The following is a 23,390-nucleotide window of genomic DNA, read 5'->3' as shown; positions in this document are numbered from 1 at the left end:
TGTATAATGCTGTACTGATATTCTTTTATAAATTGTCATCACGAAATTCTCTTATTATCAATTTAGTGAAATTTTCAACTTCTATAAAATGCACAGAAATCTGAACAGTATAAAATATTGATATTATTCAACAGTTTATGACAAAATATGACAATCTGTTACAGTCAATACACATTCTCCAGATTCTCTTTGTAGTAGTCATATATAGCTTAGATTGTTATAGTCACAGATTCATCATAAAACCTTGAGACTGACTAATCAATTACTGTTCCACAGTATATACTTTGTAAGGACCATATACTTCATTACTCTTTTATCTTTCTGAAAATCATTTAACACTGCAAATATCAATTCACCTTTTAATGAATGATTTCTAGTAGTTATTTCTCATCAACAATTCAAATTTTATTTTCTTTTTTTATAACTTATTCCAAATGGAAGATATGCAAACTAAATATCTGCACCATATGAGCACATAATGTAACTCTCCGGATTAATAAACTGAATAACTCACATAACTTGTGCAAAAATATTTTTTCATTAAAAAGTAAGCCGATCTTGAGAGCCTACCCTATAACAATTCTGTCCAGATTGTATTAGCTCCAATAAAGCATTCTCAAAATAAGGTGGTCCATGTGGACATTCCTCTTTTTTTTTAGAGGGTTGAAGTTCAAAATCAAATTGTCACCAGAAAGTACACAGACCTTGAGACCATAACAATCAACAATTGTCAAGTAATTGAGGTTATGGTGTGATGTGTTGATATAGACAGATGGACTAACATTTGTATACCACAATATGTCTGTATTATAGTAAATGTATAAAAAGTAAGCATAGTACTTGGTACAGGTATTCTAGACACCACTTTCTGTATGTGTGGGATATACTTACACTGGACAATATAGGCAGCCAGTAGGTTAGCATCAGCTGGGGAACACAACAATCTCCCATGGTGGAGATCTCTTCGCAACTGTAGAAATAAATGGTACCTGCAAATACAATAAACAGTTTAGATTGAACTATCAGTACAACACAGAAGTATAACAATATTGCATGTCTTAACTGAACACTAGCCACACCATCTGTATATATTATCCTTTTATTATGGTTATAAATGCATATTAAAACTCATATTACACAAATGACTATTCATAAAATCTACCAAACAAAGGTTTTGATTTGATTAATTGCACTTATAATTTAAGTTCTATGCATGTTTAAAGACTCATTAATGGTCAAATGAAATATTAAAAAAATCACAATAAACACAAAGACCGACCTTGACATACGATTCTACAGGTGTTTAATATAGCATTTTTAGCAGTGTCTAAAATGCCAAAATAAATGAATAAAGTCTGTGAAATTTCAACACTACATAAAAGCACCTCTTAGCATCTACCAAAATTACCAAACCTGTAACTTTTTTGTACTTTTCTCCTTCAAAATTGACAAATTTTACTCCTGCCAAATTAATCTGCTTACAAACTTGAAATTTAAGACATTAAGGTACTTTGTTAAAAATCTAACATTTCAAACTGACAAAGAAAAAGAAGAAGCAGTTTTATTGATGGAAAGGTGACAAATTATAAAATCATTATATTCATCCATCTTGGATTCAATGTCAGCTGAAGGCTTACATCTACTTGTTTGTTACTGAACTTCAAGGTAAACAATGATATCAGATTAAACTCAGGTCTATGATGAAAAGGATCTAATACGACCCACTGAGATGTTGATAAAATAGAAGTTAAGATTGTCCAAGAAAAATACTCCTTCTAACTGAACACATTCCAAAGAGATAATGGTATACATTTTGTGTTGAATTTTGTTGACATATTTATCTTCCTTAGCCTAAAAATTGCCACAAAAACAACACCAAAAAAGCCATCTTATGAATAAACTAGAAAAGTTGTGATGAAGTTCATAATGTGATAACCCCCTTTCATATTTCATACAGGAAACCTGAAAAGTCATTCAAATAGAAATGTAAAATATGACATGCACAATAGCACTATCTGATGTAGAATGTGTGTTAATTTCATTGAATTCTATACATTTGTTTCAAAGGAGTTGCAGATTAGAAAATGGTTTCCCCATGGACAACAAATGACTTAGTCCATATTTCCCATCAGGAAACCTAAAAGTCCTTCAGATGAAATAGCAAAATAGGAGGTGCACAATGGCATTATCTGACAAAAGTTATGTGAGTTTCAGCAAATTCCATTCAGTGGCTAATGGAGAGAGGTTGACATAACATGTGGAAGGATAGACAGTATGATCATTATTTCCCTCCCACTTTTCTGTGTTATAATTAGAAAAAGCTCACACAAATCCAATCAAGTCCACATTTAATGAGGATGAATGTGTTTTAAACAAATTTGGTTTCTTCAGTTCCTGCATAGAAGCACCCAAAATCCTTTCCAAAGACATTAATGTATGAATGAAATGCCTCAAGAATCCTAAACCTTACCAAGTCAGGGGATTATATTTTTTTAAATCCAATTTAAGATTTAAATGATCTTTAACAATGCTATGCTGTTACAGGTGGACATTCACCTTTTATTCAGCTAGATATACATTGTATATATTTGTAGTCAATTACATTCTTATACAGATTACATATTTCCCCAGCCACAGAATACATTTAGTGTTTTTCTACCTGTGAATTATAACTTAGAAAGGTGTTATTTATTCTTACTCCAAGCCAAACATTTATTAATAATTAATGGCCATATTTCCTTAATGAAATGCCTTGATGTTTTTACCCAGGACATAAAAGGGAAACTTTAATCAATTTTTCTTCATGTAAATTTCAGTAATGTGTTGGCACAGATAATTGTTATAATGCTCAAGAATTGATTAGCAATTAACACCTTGGAAATTTACCTGATTTAAAGCCAAATATATACACTTCAAAATCTACTAAGTATGTAATTAAAAACACCTTTGATTCTTATGCCCTTAATTTCTGCACAGGTAACATAAAAAATTGGCATATCTGACAAAATGTAAATGTCACATATCTTTTTCTTTTCTTTTTCTCTTTTATTCATAAAATTCACCAAATCTGTACAACCTGTATTAGTTCTGATACAAATGGCAGGTCTGTATATACATCTAGTACTGCTTTTACAATTTATATTTTCTGTGCCTATTATGATAGTTAACATGTACATGTAACAGACATAAGTACAGGTATATACATGAATTTTGTCTTCTGGTTTATAACAAGTTACAAAATCTAGAGACACATGATCAATTTAAAGCATGTTCGTTCACTCATATACAAATTAGTAAGAAAAAAAAATGTCACCACATTAAACTATTGAATGTTGCTAAAAATTACACACAACCTGTTACAAATATCACAAGTCATTTCAGTTTTCTAGGTTTTCTTACGCCATGCTATTGATTTTACCTTGTGATTTCTTCGTGCAGTTTCATGGGATCTGCTGGATAAAACTTCACACGAAAACATAGCACTGTAGGGTTAACACCTGTAACAGAAACAAAATACATAATATGGCATTCATTTCATGATCTACTGTAAGCCAATTTATTTTTGCCCCTACTGTTTCACACTTAAGGATACCAGTATGTCAATCCAATTCAACTAATTGCAAATGGGGGTACATCTCAAGTGTAAATGTATGTATCTAACAAAATGACTGTCACATGAAATTTTCCATGAAAAATCACTTAATTTGGATTAAAAATAGACCTTTGCATCTAACGCTTTATTAAGTTTTTTTTTAACATTACATCTTACCATGTTGGGCATACAGTCTCTCCCTGTTGGGAATAAAATCTTGTCCTGTTGGGCATACAGTGATATTTTTTGTCTGAACTACAAAACTGCCAGTATTCTGACTACATTTCAGTTTGTCTGGAGTAAAGTGACCTTTAAGTATTCATCTTTATTCTCTCCTATCATTAATATCTTACTTTTTCTCATTCATTATGACTAGTTAACATTAAAATCCTTTAAAATTAATACTATGGCAATTTATTCTTTAGCAAAAATCAGTAGGTGAACACTTTGGTTACTTATAATGCAGAATTAATATGCCCTGTTTTCCATGGTTGTATCCATCTGGTCAAATTTTCTTACTGGAATGCCATCACCTTACTAAATGTGAGGCAGACATATAAAAGTATGATACACAATATATATACATATCAGTCAAGAGGTATGGAATGAGCTGCACACTGAAAGTTATATGAAGTGCAAACATGTCTTAAAAGCCACCCACACAAAATTCTCAAATTGGCTTACCAAGGATACCATTTTACTTTCATGCACCCACTTGTACCAGCAGAAAATGAAATTGCAATAACAAGTTATTTTAAGCAGAAAAACAGGGCAGATTTTTAATATTCAGGAGTTATTTATCTGTTGTTTATCAAATGACTCTTGACACTTCACTTGCATGTGTACAAGTAGATTATCAGTAGACAGAGTCAATGTTTGAAAAATTATTTAAATATTGATAATTGGATAGCTAACAGGAAATTCAATCTCCACTGAAATATATTCCCTTACTATTAGAACATCAGAGCCAAAAGGTCAAAGATAGAATATCGTCTATACCAGGATCTTATTACCCTACCTCTTCCTCTGGGTCACACATACAAATAATGAAAAAAAACACACACACAGTCCTTAAAAGAGAAAGAAGTAACCAGAAAATATATCTGGGTTTGTTCTGTATGTTGAATTCCCCTATTTCAACATTTTTACTATAATATACTAATGTTAATGGTAACAGGGACAGGCGACCAACCATCTTCACCAGCATCATTCTAGCTCAAAGGGGTAACAAACCATACAAAGTACTGGTAATGTAACCACTGAATTCAAAGCAAGACACTTTTTATCCTCAATGCTTATGAGATTGATATACAGTCTTTAGTGAAAAGAAAATGCAGATAGCTATGGCTTTTAGAAAGAAAATACAACACAATAAAAATTGCTTGGAGACTATCAATTACTCATACTATCCCATGAATGTACATGTAGTAACAGACACAGCCATATACTTGCATATATATATAAATGAACAGGGGAGTTAAGTAAACCAATGAACTAAATAAATGACAAATACCCATGATAATAGATACCAGCTATCACTGATGTATTCCAAGACTTTTTGAGTTATATAACTGACATATACCTTCTTCAGGCTCCAATGGGATAAAACAGAGCCAAAATAATAACCATAACACAAGCTTATTTCCCATCACAAACACTATGCCAGACCAACTCATCCCTAAATCCAATTTCTGTGAATAGATCTGGTGTCCTCTGTATTCAATTGTTCCATCAATATAATCAGAAACAATTAATCAGTTTTAGACAGAGTAATTACACAGTGTATTACACCAGTCAATGGTGTAGACCCTGCAATACTCAAATGATGTAATCTGTAGTATCAAGTAGCATCAAACTGATGGTGTTACCAGAGGATGTGACAGGGAAGAGATGAACAACTATCTTACTCGTATGAAAACATAGAAATATTTGGTTCTTGTGGTATCCTTAAATTAACAAAAAGTAGTCAAATACATATCTGTGTATGTGTACAGTTCAGTTTCTTTCTTCTATTACAGGATGAAATCAAGAGAAACAAAGGTGTAAATGACAGTATTCAAAGACAGACTAGAAACATGTTCAGCTGAAAATAATAAAGCTCTTTCAGACATGTTTCTTTGGTAATGACAGAAAGTAGAGTTAGGCTTATGGGTGTAGCATGTTTACAACTCTCAGTAACGATGATTTATGAGGCGTTTCTATAGCAACAGTAAATATAATCAAATTAAATAATTTCCCAAAATATTCAAGGTGTATGTTTTTTGTAAACTTTTGATAAAAATATATTATATTGATAATATGTACTTGTACTGTGAATATGATCAATTTAGTTAGCTTTAACAGCCATGATGTGCATAGGCTGATCAGTTTACCTGGCTATTATAGCCATGTGCACATGTTGACAGTACCATTTACCAGGAACTTCAGCCTTGGCCTGTTTATTATGATGGATTATTCATAGTTTCTGAAATAATGAACTTAATGAACCTAACCTTACAGCTATGGAAGAAATGTTTGTTAAACAGCCAATAAAATCCCAACCCACATACATTTTATTAAATTAAAATGACTTCAAATTACTTAACCCACACAACCAAGAGGATAGATACTAACACCAAAAAAAGTCATGGCCATGTAAAAGTCACATTATTGTACTCATGTTTGTGTATAAGATCATTTATAAATCTTTTTTGGGATAGTTTCATTAGGTTGGCACTCTTAAGGAAATACACAAACAACTAGCTCATTAGCTACATTTTATAAAAATTATTGGACTGTTCATTTCCAACAAAATTGATGTAATACGTATGTACAAATGCAGTTACATTTACAAATACATGTAGCCCGAAGTTTTTCCTTTGGGGTTGAAATGTTTTTCACTTTAATGAAATGGACATTCTAGCAAAGGGCACAGAAGAAGATCACTTCAGTATGTAATCACAGATCCTTGAATTTGTCAAATTGTTTAAAAACACCTAATTTATATGGCACTTGCAATTTCATACGGAGATGGTGAAGGTGACACCATTAATTGTAGTTTTGTAAAGGCACTTTGACAGAATAAAGAGGAACACAGGATGGGCGGGAATAGGTCTTGAAGAGAGCAGTACGTCCATCCATTGTAATCTAGCAAGGACATTGCAATATAATATACTTGTGTAACATAACAAAGTCCATAAGTAAACTGAAATAAAAACCAGATAGATTTTCTAACTAGTTCTGACCATGACAGTAATTAGACAGGCTTGCCAAAACCAGATTTCTCATATTTCAATCAATTCAAGTCATTTTATTGAGCATTTGGTCTATAACAGTAACATATGAAAAGTGAATATGGTTAAGAAAATAATTATGAAAAAAAAATGTGATAGACCTTATTTTTTGATTGACAGAGAACTAAATTAGTGAGTGACAATGAGGAAATGTCAAGAATTATGGTTCACCCTAAGGTTACTTCAAGTTGAAGTGGATCAAATGAAGTTTTCTTAAAAAGCTGTCTCAATCAACACCTATCATCCCCTTATACCTAATGAACTAATTAGAAACAATCAAATGTTGCAGGTACAGGTATCATTCCTAAAGTGAACTAATATCCCAGATGTTACTACATGTACTAACTCTAACAATGCCAAAGAATGCTTGGCAAGAAGTGTGAGCAATCCAGTAAAATGGTAATACAAGTATGGGTATGAACTCAATAATGCTAGAGGTTGCAAGACAAAGAGTGTCAACAATTTAGACAATTGTTACTACATGTACAACTAGTTATTTCAACAAACTAGAAGGTTGCCTACAAGTTGCAAGTTTTTTTTGGACTTTGTGGTTGCATCCTATGAATTTGGGAAAAACAGTACTCCAACCTCTTACAATGTTCAACGTACAGGTATAACATGTAAATTTGTATTTGTATGCAGAATGTAATATACAATGTTGCAATTTACAAAAAAGTCTGCATTTACATGTACATGTATAGGTGTCTGCAGTAGACATTCCATTGAATAACTGTCTGGCCTAATAACTTTCAACTCAGTGATGCACATCACAGCATTCATATTGATAAATATGCTTCACTGCAATCTAATAGAATAAGATAGAAGAATAATCATATTGGTAATATTTCTGATAAAACATGTCTGTTTCACACTCAATACATTAAGTTCATGAAGTACAAGTAAGTGACAAGAACTGGCAATGCAGGTGGTATAATGATAAAGACCTAGACCTACATGAGATAGGGGATGCATCACTTTGTTTTAAAAACTATGTTCATTCCCACTGCAATAGAAAACTATGTACAGAAAATGCACATGTGATACTTTGTACTGTACATTTTCTGTACAGTGTACATGCACATAATATATGTGATGATTATATAACTAGAAATAAAGTTACAAACCTTTTAACTGTTTATATACTGACTTCAAAGGGTCTAGCCAATGCTGAAATAAAATATATTGTATAATGGTATCATATAATATATATTATTACAATCTTTATGATTCACCCTTTATTTTCATCATGAATTAAATTTGTAAAAGGATCCAATTACACCTAAAATAATCCTGCCACCAATCTGGTAAAAGCATGTAATTCAATATTCCTGATAAAATTATACCACAAATTATATTCATGTAGTCAAGAATTCTTTGATCTCTTCTCCAAACTGCTACTGGGAGAAAGTTAAGGAAAGAACTTAAAAAAAAATGTATCACATATTTTATTCACAATTTTTTATGTTCTGAAGACTTTCAAGAATATCTTTCATAAGCAGGAAAGCCTCCATGACATTTAAAATGCTATTCTCTAAGCCACTAGTGTCAAAGAATTATAGAATCTATCATACAACTTATCATACATGTACATCCTTAGATAAGATTGGACCAGTCTCATTTGATTAAATTGATACTTTAACATTACAAATCTACACATATACAAAAGCGTGTACATCTGATAACCAACAGCAACATTTTTTCAGTGGACTTTAAATTTTAGAGATTGTTTAATTAGCTTAGCTTGACAGTAAGCTTCATTCCTCAGAAATTTTATAGATCTGTAAGGATAACATGTTTGTTAGAAGAGTGTCAGGTCATTTTGATTTCCTTAACATGTTACATTTGTACATTGATAGTAAATTTTTGAATATCAGGATTATCTCTTCTGCATTATAAACATAGCAAAATTAACTACAGTACTAACAAGGTTTAATTTACAAAAAGGTAGTATATCCTCATGAGACCAGGAATGCAATTAGCAGTCATGCTACACGGAAATGTTGCTAATTACAGTTTGACAAGTTACTGACTTGTCAGACCAACACTAATATTATCCCCTATTACATGTATACATGGTACACTGACATCTTAGCTACAGACAGAAGGGTGTCATCTTGACATGTTTTTCTATAAATAGCTTTACATTATCTAAATTAAGAATTCGCTTTTTTTTTATCATTGATAGATCTGATCTGTAAGATTACATGGACATTTAATTTACTTGTCATGTATTCATGTTGTACATGTTGTACATTATGTACATTAATACCTTGTCACCTACATTGGTAATGGTGAATATAACAGTGATGATAAAATGTTCAAAATTCAATACATTTTGGTTTTGCTGAAAATTTAATTAAGTCTGTATTCCATGGTACTTAAACATTAAGTTATCATCTGGAAACCATTTGGGGATGGACACACAGACAGTAGGACATACAACTTTTTCAGAGGGCATCACATAATATTGTAACTTGCCACTTCATGTCACTGTGGCAGGGTATAAAAATGAATGATGGAAAAGGTTATTTTTATATTCATCATATTTGTACCACCGACTTGTTGAGTGGGGGATATAATTTTAGCAGTAGTGTGCACTTCATTTTATATATCATTTTGCTTTTTCTTCTCATTCTGTCACAAGATGAAGTACTATTGTAAGATAAAGTACATTGTATATATTTTTTTTTTTATAAAAGACATTTAGTAGGTCATCTTTAAATTGAAGTTTAGTTGAATAATGACCTTCAAGTGAAAAAGCCACTTATCATAAAAAGAAGATACCCTATCCTTTGCATCAAATTTAAAATAGAATTTTATACCATAAACTCACTGATGTGAAACTTAGGACAAATTGTTTAGTTTTGTAAATGTCAAGATTAAACACCACTGTTCACAAAAGATCCCCTCAGTTATTGACCGAAGAGGATTGATATGTAACAAAATAATGATTTAATTAATCCTTGGTCTATCTGTCCTGCTTCACATTTTTGGAAGAAATATTTGAAATATGTACAATGTATGCAATGTATGTAAGGTACATTAATTATGACCACTGGAAATCAAATATTAAGAATACTTTTTTTTTTAAGAAACTAAAGCACATCATCTCCCTGTTTTTTGAGAGCTTAAGGTATTATGGAAAATTGACAGTCCATAGTATTACACATACTTTTGAGATCTTGGTCTAATTCAGTTACCTATATGTTCATGTACCTTTCACACTTTACAATTACTTTTAAGGACCCTTTCACATTCTTTTGGTGAATGTTTCATTATGGTATTATAGAATACAAAAAAGTCCAGGAATTTCACTCTAGAAAGAAAATTTGAACACCAAATTGATGTCTTCATTACATGTAGTCAATATTAAAACATGGATAAGCACAGCACAAAAAGTAATACAATGTAAATCAGTTTCTTTCAAGTGATTAACAATGATAGGTAATGACAAAGCTACATTACTCTAAACCATTCTATCACCATGGAAAATGTCATTATAACCAATCAAGCCATAAAAACTCAACATCATCACCTAAAATAAGCACAAATAATCAATGATTTTACTCTACCAATTGTCTGTATTGTATTTTTATAGCAATTGCCCTATTTGACTATGTCGTAATTCAGCATTGACTATTCATCCTACTCTTTCCTAATTAAACATCAAAGTACACATTTCATAATTGATGATATACAGTACAGAAAAAAATTACAGCTACAATTGATATCAAGGTACACATCAAAGGTTTGAAGATGGGAATGTTGTGATGTTGCCATTGCTATCAGTTATAATGAAACAAAACATTTCAGGACAATAAATTGAGTAACCATATTAAAATATTACATTGTAAAGCTGGTTTCTTCACATGTCTGAGTTTAGGTAGATACATGTACATGTAATTTGTAATTTTTAGTGAGAAACACACTCATTTACCTAATTTTTGTCCACTACTTGGTCTAATTAAAACAAATAGGTGACAGCATAAATGACAATGACTTATTTTCAGTCAATGACTTTGACGGAATTTTGTTAATCTTAATGCTTGAAACTAGTAGCAACTGATACACGTATGTGCTCTTAGTGTTTGCTTGTTAACTATAATTTCATGCATGCTATGTGTCTGCTAATGTTATAGATATTCAAAGTAACTTAGTACATTCTTTTGTAGTTGGATATATACATGTACATGTATCTCCTGAGCTGATGTTTTCACTTTTAATGAACTTTCAGAGTTCTGAACTGAATATACATGTACACAGCATGTAACTGTTATGTACATGTATTTTAATTTATTTGAACACTATATATTAAATCATGTAAGCTGAGATTAGGCTCAGCTAATAAATTTGGTATTTAAATTATGGCTTATTAATATAATAATTTTCACATCCATTCAATAATGTATGTATGTTTTAATTTACATAACCACTGACTTGTATGTTATTTTAAAAAAATAGCCTTAGGACAGGGCATACAAAAATGTACATTAGCATTTTACAACCACTAAATGTTAAAATGATTTTACAAATAATTTCTGCATGGTTAATCAAATCTGTGGGCAAAAAAAAAACATATTTATGTATTATGCGTGTAGTAATTTACAAAAATTAATTTAATACCATCGGAATGTCTCAACAAATTAGATTCGTATGAAAGTGGTGCCAGGTATACAGCCATCTGACTGATTCGAGTAATTAAAACACAGCACAACCCAAAATATAATAGCACAGTGCTTATAGTGTATTCTAACATGAGGTTCCCAGGAGCCTGCATTGCTCGCCTAGTTAAATTTTGCCTTTCAATGGCAATAAATTTAGCAAGAAATTGTACAATAGTTTTCACTCACGAAGACTTTGGTAGGACTTATCATAAAAATCATTTCAGCAGTTGAAAGTATCTTTCTATCTATCATAGTTTTCAAAATATTGACTAAAAACTATTTAAAAAAAAAAAGAAGACATTTTTCCCCTTTCAAGGGCAATAACTCTTACAAGGAGTCTGAAGACATTTGTAGTCCTAATAATATGGATCATTTCAGCTATTGAAAGAATTTGGATAAACATAACGGTTTAGGAGATATATGTGAAAAACTACTGTCTGACCCCTATATTCTATTTTTAGTAACGGTGGCCATGTTTATCGACGAATCAAAAATTCCCACATCAGTTCTATGCAGTATACCCCAAGGAACATTCATACCAAGTTTGGTTTCAATTGGTCAAGTAGTGTCAGAGAAGATTTTTGTAAGATATAACATTAAAAATAGCAAAAATCGTTGAAAACGGGCAATAACTCCAACACGGCTCCATAGATTACAACCAAAATTTGACCAGGGATAGAACACTGAACACTGAACACTATTACCCCAACAAAATTCATCTAAACCTAACATTTTAGGAGATATATGTGAAAAACTACTGTCTGACCCCTATGTTCTATTTTTAGTAATGGCGGCTATGTTTTTTGACAAATCAAAAATCCCAACACCACTTCTATGTAAGATACCCCAAGGAACATTCATACCAAGTTTGGTTCTAATTAGTCAAGTAGTTTCAGAGGAGAAGAGTTTTGTATAATTGATAACGACGACGACAGACGACGACGGACGACAGAGGACGCCATGTGATGGCAATAGCTCATATGGCCTTTGGCCAGGTGGGCTAAAAACTACTGTCTCACCCCTATATGTATGTTCTATTTTTAGTAAGAGTGGCCATGTTTTTTGATGGATCAAAAATCCCCAGATCAGAATCGTGCAGGATATCCAAAGGAACATTCATACCAAGGTCGGTTTCAAATGGTCAAGTAGTGTCAGAGAAGAAGATTTTTGAAAGAAATAACATTAAAAATAGCAAAATATATCAAAAAAGGCAATAACTCCAACATGGCTTAACAGATTAAAACAATAATAAGAACTCCTCAGTCTTTCTAGTTACACTGAAGAAAAACCTCGGAGACACTAGGAATTCTGACCAATCTGATTCTAAAATTATAGTTTTACTGGTTGAAATTTTTACCATAACTTTTTTTCCTAGCTCCTCGATTCATACCAAAAATCTTGACTGAGTTATTGTTCTTTATTTCTTGTGATATCTAACCAAATTTGTTAGTGCCACCTGGAGGGTAGAACTACTTTGAGTTGCATATGATAACCACTCCGGCAAATTTTTCAAGAAGAAATTCTCCTTTCTGCATCTCAGATTATTTTTTAGTGTAACAAAAATTGCAGAGCAGTTCCGATTGATTAAAACAAAAATGTGATCACTGATAAACCTCATCATGCTTAACACTTCAACCAAAGTCCAAATTTGGCTAAACCTAACAATTTTGGAGATATATGTGAAAAACTACTGTCTGACCCCTATGTACTATTTTTAGTAACAGCAGCCATGTTTTTCAATGGATCAAAATGCCAAGTGATGGCAATAAAAATTAATTTCAGATATAAATGTAGCAGAGTGCTAAAAAATTTCACAATATAAAGCACTGTACTTATTTAGCCTAGAGCAAGTAAACAGATTATACATATACATTTGTACACTGTATTTGTAAATGTAATTTTCCCTGTTGTCTCTTATGAATTTACTAAATGTTAATGAAACTATATTTACTATCATCAAGACTATTTCATATCATTCAACTTACCCTTTGTTTTTCTGCATCAACATATCTAAGGCCAAAATAATCCTTTTCCACAAGATTAAGTTTGGCACACACCTGATCAAACAGTGAATGTCCTAAAGTATCTTTCTGCAAGAAAAAAGTACATTCCTCATCTTTTTTTAACACATATACATGCACACATGTAAGTACACTTTTTGTATCTAAACAGATTGGTACATTTTTTATAATGTTAAACTATAGTATGTTTTCATGAATACAGAAAATATACTGTACATGCATGCATTGAAGATTTTGATTTATAAGCACAAAATTATACATCATGATTGGACAACACATTCATACACAACTGTTCATACATGTACATGTACAACATTGCAAGTTGTAGAACTACATGTACTACAATGTGTCTGAGAAAATGAGAAATTTTTAACAGAAAAAGTAAAGTATATAAGGAAAACATAAAAGAATTAATTAAGTGGTCACTGAAATTTTTATTTACATGTACATGTAGAAAATGTAAAAGTTTGGTTAACTTTCAAAGTCAAATGTTTGCTTATATAAGGTACAAGTGAAAACTCGTAATTAATTGAATTTTCAAAGGCTTACAATGTGTCAAAGAGGAAGAGATTGTTTGCTCAGTACTTTTATAAAAAAAAAACTTATGATTTTTACAAGCCAAAATAAATCAATTAAACTGGTCAGCAACACTTGTACAATGTAACCACATGTGTATTAGTACAATGTTTATCATGTTCTTCAGCTTCACCAGTTAATAAATAACATTGGATCAACAAACAGAATGGAATAAATTCAACATTTACACTTACAAAATGTATGAACTACAAAAGAGTCTGAAACAGTTTGCTACAGTTTTTAAAGTAAAACAAAGTTTTCTTTCAAATTAACAGGAGAAAATTATCTATATTTTCAATGGTATATAATAAATAAATGCAGATATGACTCACAAGAACACACAACTGTTGCCACTAAACAGCTTGGCAGAAAATTGATAATATATACAGTAATTTTTGTTTAGATCATGATTTTCCTGATAATAAATTATACATTGTATGTTCACTGTACATAGACATACATGTATATGTACATGTTCAAACACTGAGACATATACATGTATATGTACAGTAAAGTCTACTCTGTACAATACAATACTTAAACAATTAAATAAGCAATTAATGACATTTTTTATTCCAATGGGGTTGTCTATTTGACATATTCACCATAACCATAATCGTTACATGATTCATGCTGTTAGCATCATGGGGCTGAATAAATGTCATAATCATAAGAAAGTATTTCTGCAAGAAACTGTATACATGTATATGTATCTTACAAAATTTTTTGTCAATAGTTGTTGAAATTCTTTAAAATCATCTTCAGATTTCACATGACATTATTAAACAACTCAAGTTCCATCAAAAGAGTGGATACAATTTGTTTATCAATTCTTGTACATTAGAATATATGAATATACATTTCACTGAATACATTTTAATTCATAATCACAGTATAAACTGAAATTATCAAACAACATATTTTTTTTTTGAATAAGTTGATACAAACTGAAAAAAATTGCAAACTGATTCTACGTCTGCATCTTATTTTGCATGCATCAGTTACTGTAAAACAACAAACCTTGAAAAATAATTGAATCGGTTCTGAATCATCCAGGAATCTTATGGTACACTGATATTCCACCTGAGGGTCACCCTTCTTACTATTCTTTCGAAACATTTCAAAAATGCAAATAAAATCCAACCGAAAACCTTTAAATATTTATTATTTGCACTTTTGATATCCACATCAATGCAAAATGGAGAAAACCGGCTTGGTCACATGACATGAGAGTAAGTTCAAGGTTACCGGAAGTAATTCTTGATTCACACGGACAGCTGTTGATTTCATGTTCTGTGTTACGCAGATCGATGATCATAATTATAATGGGAGTTTGTGGTGCTGGGAAGTAAGAAACAATTGCAATTAATACTAATATCTATGAAAATAGCTACTTGCATAGGCAAATATTCTTTGGCAATTATAATGGGGGGTAACTCTGAAATATTTTGAAGCCTTTCATTTACAAAATTTAGAGTGACCTCCCCTTCTGTAGAGTTTTTCTATACATGTACATATACATCTTGTATATGTATTACATGTATAATGTGGAATAGGCATTGCCTAAATCAGCGAGCACCGAAAGCTTTACCGCACGTGTACTGTCTGTGCACGATTGGTCAAAATAATAAAAACATTACAAAAATGAAAAAGGGTGGGGGGTCTGACAAAAATGTTTGTTTCGCAAGTAAAATAGCAATGAGCTAATTTTTAACTGCTTGAAACGAGTGACTATGAAATAATTTTTTTCTCCAAAAAATTACAACCCTATCCCCCTTTTCCCTTCACCTTTTAAATAATTCATAGCTTTGTATCACTGCCATACTTTACAATTTTTTTTAAAAGCGTCTCTAGTAACATCCTTTTCAGTTTTAGCCGGTCAGATTAATTTGTACAGATACTGGAAATATTACAGTTCTCCAGGAATGGTGGGAATATTTTACACATATCATGTGACGTAAACAAAATTCAGACGCAACTGACAGCTGCAAACAAGAAAATGATTGCCTTTCCTATCTTAGAAAAGCTATGCTTCGATTTGAATAATACAATCGGAGTTATATTTTTTCCAAGGCGGGTTAGGTTCTTGACAACAGCAACAGTGGAACAGTGGAGATACATGTACGTACATCCACATGTTTCCAGAAGTTTTTTTACAACATCACATTCATTTCTTTAAATAAGTAAAAAAAAAGTTAAAGACCTGAGAACTATCAGAAATGATTTATTTATTTTTACTGAAATGTAATCTTAACCTGTATTTTTTTATTTATTTGATTGAAGGAAATGATGAATTTTCTCCGTTAGGACAGTTACTTTTTGTTACTTCCGGGACATGTCTTTTTTTTTTCGTTAGTATATTGGGGAACCTTAAGGGAAATTTAGAAAGTACATGTAATAACCATAGAGCTCACCCGCTTCACAGTGCTTGCTATAAAGTAACAATTTCTGCATATCATACGACCATAACATTTAAATATTGCATTGTTTGCATTTAATTACTCAATAGAGTTCTTACTGGAAGAGATTCTGAATTCATTGGATATACAGTCCTTGAACCGATCCGCGCAACGATTTGACGGATTGATGACCGCTGACTGATTGATTGCTGACGAATCGATAACCGAAGACCATTGACCGATCTGATCGCAGTTTTAATATGTAAAATGACGGATGATCTCTTGAAAATAAAACAATTGTAAAATAAAAGTTTGAATTTATGTTTAAATTTTTGCATTATGTAAGTATGTGTAAAATTGACAAAGAAAACAACGGAAACCCTAAAATATATTGACCGCTCTGTGGTCACATGATGCAATAACCGGTTTAATGGATCGGTTTGACGGATCGATGACTGATCGGAAACTGATCGGTGATCGATAACCGATTGCAATTTTAGTTGCACGGATCAGTTCAGGTACTGTATAACTATAAATTCCCTGCTTTCTAGTCACCTCGGCCATAAAATGTTTCGGCCATAGTCGTTACGGCCATTGTTTTCAATATGTATTCAATTAATATATAGTTTAATTAACATTTAATTGATTTCATTGTGTAATATATTTATCATTGTCATTTTTATTGGAGGAAAAAGTAGTTTTATCAAAGTTAAAAAGTGTCTTATACAGAATCATTGATATATAAATGGCACATCTTTGTAAAGAATGATGCGTGCAGCATGTTGCCACGGTCAGACATGTTGGTTGCACAGCATTCATGGGAATGCCATGGTGAATAGTTAAAGGGATTAGCATGTTGGGCTCCTTTTTAATGATTAATTATCTTATTTAATCAATTTTTTTTTATATCCATCTTCATTTTACTTAAATGAGTTTATATATATATATTTTTAAATGTGTGGACGAAATATACTGTGGCCAAGATGACTATGGCCGAAACAACTTGTATCAAATTCCCTGATCTAAGGTCTTGTTCCCCAAATCAAATACACAGCCCGACTAGTATATAAACATGAAGAAAGCAATCCTTGATTGGGAGGGGGGAGAGTGGGTGCCTTCATCTTTTTCAAATTTTGTAAAATAAAAACGAATGTATTCCACAGTAATCATGTAACAAATGCAGAATTAATTAAACACAGGTTTACCCATCAAATATTTATAATGAAATAAACACAAGTGTTATAGAGGATAAAGTCCTCATAACGGTGTTTAATGCAAAATAAAGTCATAGCTGTGATTTATTTAGCACTGAGAGTTGAACCTGACATCCACCTGACAGGAAGTCTTGTCTTTTGGAACTTCCCATACAAAGTTTGGTATTTCATATCTTTTCAATAAAAAGTGTTTATTAAATAGTTTACAATAATTATTTAAATTAAGATACTTTTTCATGTTTGAGACATCACATAAGAGTATACTCTCTGGCTTCATCTAGAAAGTCCAAAATACAAACACCAAGTTATACTAGTCTCACTAAATGGCAAGAAGTGTCAAGACCAAAAGCATCAAGATGTGTAGAAAAACCACAAAAGGGGGAAAATAGACATAAGAAGATTTTTAAATATATCTATACAATTATATTCAACTTGTCCTTTTAGAGGTTACACTTACCTCATATTACATTCAAACTCCATATTTTTACAATCAATTAACTGGAAGTGAAACTTCTGCAACCTAAAATTGAAATTGCTAAACCAAGTCTACTGGATTTTCGTGTGGTGTGCAAAAGCACTAGAAATAAAAGTTTTGTGCCACAATTGTAGATTACACCCACTTTGTCTAGGGATGTCAAAGTCTTAGTAATTTAACTTTGTCAGTAACTGATTGTTTGCAAAACTTTTCTTTAAATTGCATATAGTTTGACTTTATATTTGGTGTCCCTGTTAAAAGGAAAACGACAATTATCAGTAATTTTCATTTTTGTGTAACTGAATGGAATGGTATGAATAGAGTTTATTGGCAGTAGCATCAAAAACAAATATGGATCAAGCAATCCTGGTAAGGATGATCTCACAATCAAATAGCATGGAGTTTGCCCAAAATTCAAGTACTTACAACTTTAAAATGACTTTTAAATTATTGAAGCAATCTCTTTTAAGTTCAAATTACATGTACTTATACCTTAACAAGAATATGTCAGATGATAAAAATAAAAGTTATTATTTGTAATATCAATGATTTATTAAAATTATCATAATTTTTTAATTGACAGGATATTTGGAATTGGCAAATTGGACACAACAAAGTGGAAATTCCCAAATTGGGAATTGGCAATATTTGATGCTACCAAAAATTGATCAAAAGGACCCAATTTAAAATTTTTAAATAAAAACATAGATCACTGAAATTGATTTCAATATATTTATTACATGCTAAATTTAAGCAAATTTTTACACCATTTTATATAGATTCCGAAGGGAATTTTCTTTGTTTGGCAAACTACAATGTATTAAAAAACTGATCTACAAAATGTCTTTAAAATTTGTATAAAGAACACTTATCTGCCATTCTTTCAAATTTCAGAACGAAAATTTGGGATCACCAAACTTATTTCCCTGTAATATAAAAAAACTAAAAATCCCATAACTTTTCTGTAGAACATTCTTCTGCCACTTATTGCCTCTTGAAAGTGTATGTTTTAAGCAATAATTTATTTTACATCATTTCAAATACAATTTGCTCATTGATAATACATACCCAGGTACTTGCGCTTCTGTATGATTTTGCAAGATAACAGAAAAATATACTCTGTGAAATAGGTATGATCTACCTTAGTTCAATACAGAATACTGTTTACTAGTACAAGCATTTTATGTACAGTGTATTACAGTATAGTAATGACTTCAAGAATATTAGCATATGCACCTGGATTATAATCCCAGTTTTTAGGAGAATTTAATTATATCTTCTATGTGTATTCATTTACTGTAAACATACTAATTTTCATGTTGTACTAATTTTTGCTGTTTTTGTGCACAGAATACCATGAAAAATAATACCCATGAAAATTGCTTTTAAACATAATAAAATGCTAATCAGTTTGTTTTTAATCCCAAAAATTGATACTTGGGAATATGTTCACTTGACAGAATCTGTGAAAGAGAGCTAACATGAAATTAATATGTTTACAATAGTTAATTTGTGGTGTTTTTCTTGTGTTCTAGTCTTTGAATAGTTAATGAATGTTCAGCTCCTCAATTTAATCAGTATCCTTTCTATTACTTGAAAATATAGTTGAAGGAAACCCACATTTTAACATAAACCCACATTTGATTGTTATATTTTTGTTTTACATTTGTACATGTACATGTATATGAGGAATGTTTGTTTGTTTTTTTTTATTTGCTTTTGCTAAAAAAAAATCATCCTGTTTTGAAATGTCACAACAATTATTTTTATTTTTAAGGACAGCAGTTGGAGAGGCATTGGCAGCAAATGTAAGTACAGTATACCGGTATCCCACTATGGTTTTGAAAGAATAAGGATAAAAAAAAAGGCAAAAACCAAAATCTTAGATTACATGCAGTAGCCACTAGTGCCAACTCTCATTTTGTGTGGAACTGTTGCAAATTGAGAAGCATGGTTCTAAAATGTTGGTGAAATGTCATACAGATTCCTTCTCACAGCTTGACAACTGCTCTTGTTTTATGAATTCCTATTTCCTGTTGCCCATTGCAAATCTAATAAAATTTAATTCTAGGTATAGTTATACATGTATGTGTATGTTATGCAGATTAAATTTTGTTTTGGTCAATAACTATGGAAAGCAGAGTATTTTCTGACTTTGGGAGTATTGAGGAATGGTTCCTGACTACTTACATTGTAGGAATACATATAGGTAAACAACTTACAAGAAAATCAAGTTTCTAATTATTGAAACTTTGACTAAAAACACATTTCCAAGTTTTTTTTTATTCATTTTAGTCTTGCATTGAAAAAAAATATAAATTACTAAAAATATTTGATTTACATGTACATGTAACCAATTATTATCCTTGTTTAAGGTCTCATTACTCTAAAATCAACTAGAAATTCTGTGATGAGCAACCTCACAAAAAAGAAACCCTCTCTACCCTAACATCCTTTTTACTGATAACATGTAAACTCCTTCAGTTACATTCAGTTAGACTATTTTCTCTTGTAGGCACTTCACAATAATTATCTTGTAACATAGTACACAAAATCAACTTTTAGAGTATCACAAAAATATGTTGCCTAATTTAGGAATTCAGCTCACAAGTCCTCTAAGTTGGATTAACTCCCCTTGCAGGAATAGGAGCATAAATATCTTGATGCACATCTTTATGTCATGGCTGACCTTCATACGAAGTTTTAACAAAATCCATCAAGTTTCACTTATGACTTAAAGTTTTTCTTGTGAGATGTTAACATATAAAATTCTTTAAGGCACCAACCATTTTTATACTGAGGGGTCCTGAGATTATTTAAAGTTATTCCAAATTTGAGCAAAAGAAATTCTTTTAGTCTGCCATGGACAGAAAAAAAATAGGTATGATTCAATATTTCCCCCATTCCTTAACAATGTAGATTTTCAAATAAAAATGTTTAACTCCAGCTGTTGCTGGAAAAAAATTATTATTTTCATGCTTGCATGACATAAAATCCCAATATCCCCCTCCTTGAGAAGAAAATGGTCTGTGCCTAATTTGATAATCTCTTAAAAAACTAACATGAGACCAATGACCACACAGATAGACACAGGCAGTGTGATGTCTATTCCCCCAACTTTGTATTACATGTTGACAAAATATCTAATCAGACCTAAGCTGTATTTTTCTCATATTTAATAATTTTTCAATATTTTTTTAATACATTTTAAGGGTTTGAACTTTTGTGTTCCTTTCAGCTTGGGACAACATTTCGAGATGCTGATGAATTTCATACAACAGACAACAAGAATAAAATGTCAAAAGGCATTCCCTTGACAGACAATGTAACAGGCTAAATATATTGCTTAAAGGGAGAAACTATTGTTACTAGTTTGATAACCTAATGAAATTTTCTTTTTGTATCAGTTAAAAATGCTTATGTAGCATTTGCTAAACAGTACAGTTTTGTCTGGTTAATTGATTTCACAGCAATAAAGATAGAAAATAAAACAGTAATCCATATAAATGTCATTTTACTGAATAATTTCATTGAAAATGTCCTAATCACATTCAACATCAACTATTTTCACAAACCATTCAATAATTCCAGGATAGGTTGCCATGGTTACAGGCTATTAACACCTTCATACTTCAGTAAGTAAATCCCAGTCCCTTTTCAATGTAAAAATCATTGCTTAAACTATAGATTTCAAAATCTCCGATAGGCATATTAAATAGTCGGTCAACATATATTTATTAGTTATATCCCTTTTAATTCAAGTATGTTAAATATAATCTGATTAAGCCATTATTTCTGTTACACCTGAATTTTTTTTAAAAAATGGTAACATTAGCAGTATATATACAAACTTTGTTTAGTGAAACAGAAAACCAACAATAAAGCTATATTTGAAATTTAAGCAATTTAATTAATTTATTCCATTCAGTCACTGCATGAAGGATCTTACAACACTCCATTCTACTATCTGTTCAGATGAACTTTTCAGAATCCTCATGTTTTTTCTCTTTGATTAATGCTTTCCAAATCATGACAGATGAGATTTGATTAGCTGATCAGAAAGGTCATCAGAACAGAAAGTAGAATGGAGTGTTGTTAGATCGTACGTGCAGTTATTGAATGGAATAGTGGATAGGTCAAATTTTAATAAGATTGAAATTCAAACAATAAATTTGTTACTTTTCTGCTTACCTTTAAAACTTATTTTAACCATTCAAAATGCCTTCCCTGTTATTAAGGAGGTAGACCTAGGGAAAAGGGCATAACTTATGAAATCAGTGGTATGTTTGTATCATATTCAATTTCAACAAAGCCTATAAAGCTTTTATTTGAAATAGAATGAAATCAATCCAAGTTACTTTGATGCTTACATGACATTGATGTAAAATGCAGAATACAAACATTTCATTGATTTGTAAGAGTTGTGTCCCTTAACCTATGTCTACCTCCTTAAATTTACTGTCATATTAACTTTCATTTGTTACATGAATTACATTTCAGAATGATAAGTGATGGAAAGCCAGCAGTTGTAACATGTTCAGCACTAAAGAAAACATACAGACAAATTCTGATGAAAAATTGTCAATCCAACTATGGGGTGAACATTCTTTACTTGAAAGGTAGCAAGACATGTATTCAGCAGAGATTAGAGAATAGGTCTGGACATTTTATGCCAGCTGAGATGTTGACATCACAGTTTATGACCTTAGAAGAACCTGATAATAATGAACCATACTGTAAAACTTTATGCATTGATGGGAAAAGTGTTTCTGATATAGTACTGGAAGTAAAATTCCTGTTATGTTTATAACATAACAATAAGAATTGTTAATCTAGTCAATGAAATGTGTGCCTAAATTATGTTTAAATCTCATAACCAGTAAATAGCATGTTCCGGTACACTATCAGAAAATAAAGACATTCAGAGAAAACATGTGATAGTGATAACAATCAGTTCTCAAAATTAGTTTATAGCTACATGAACATGTATGCTCGACCTTTTGAAGGGCTTGAAAAGATTGATAAAAATACAAGTCTGTTTATCATGAGTGTTCTTCATAATGTACTCTTGTCATTAATTCACATCTGAGTACATGTATTCAGGTTTTAGTGGATTCTCAGTATCCATAGTATCAGCATTAAGCAGTTCACCAAATGGTAGTTTTTTTGTAACATGC

At 31.2% G+C, this 23,390-nt stretch overlaps 2 protein-coding genes across 11 annotated transcripts in view; one reads left to right on the top strand and one right to left on the bottom strand.

Annotated features, from left to right (window-relative positions):
- The window catches only part of LOC148622112 (FERM domain-containing protein 5-like), a 38,954-nt gene extending 23,591 nt beyond the window's left edge, over positions 1-15,363 (bottom strand). For all 10 annotated transcript variants that reach the window (XM_088571682.1, XM_088571686.1, XM_088571685.1 and 7 more), the window contains exons 1-5: positions 15,146-15,363; positions 13,514-13,618; positions 7,989-8,031; positions 3,419-3,497; positions 892-989 (exon numbers count right to left, since the gene is read on the bottom strand). In XM_088571682.1, coding sequence (XP_088427808.1) covers positions 892-989; positions 3,419-3,497; positions 7,989-8,031; positions 13,514-13,618; positions 15,146-15,244 — 424 coding nt within the window. In that variant the 5' untranslated portion in view covers positions 15,245-15,363. The remainder of the gene's footprint in view (positions 1-891; positions 990-3,418; positions 3,498-7,988; positions 8,032-13,513; positions 13,619-15,145) is intronic.
- Positions 15,362-23,253, top strand: LOC148622111 (gluconokinase-like). The gene is made up of 5 exons (XM_088571693.1): positions 15,362-15,473; positions 19,991-20,021; positions 21,452-21,538; positions 21,805-21,848; positions 22,714-23,253. Exons 1-5 carry the CDS (start codon positions 15,436-15,438, stop codon positions 23,021-23,023), a joined length of 510 nt encoding a protein of 169 aa, XP_088427819.1. The 5' UTR covers positions 15,362-15,435; the 3' UTR covers positions 23,024-23,253.
- The last annotated feature ends 137 nt before the right edge of the window (positions 23,254-23,390 follow it).

The sequence above is a fragment of the Perna viridis genome, chromosome 3 (genome assembly GCF_037379345.1).
Source record: "Perna viridis isolate PV_CMFRI_1.1 ecotype Kerala chromosome 3, ASM3737934v1, whole genome shotgun sequence".
Taxonomy (NCBI): domain Eukaryota; kingdom Metazoa; phylum Mollusca; class Bivalvia; order Mytilida; family Mytilidae; genus Perna; species Perna viridis.
The sequence above is the reverse complement of the archived record's forward strand: the minus strand, read 5'-3'. Positions and strand labels throughout refer to the sequence as shown.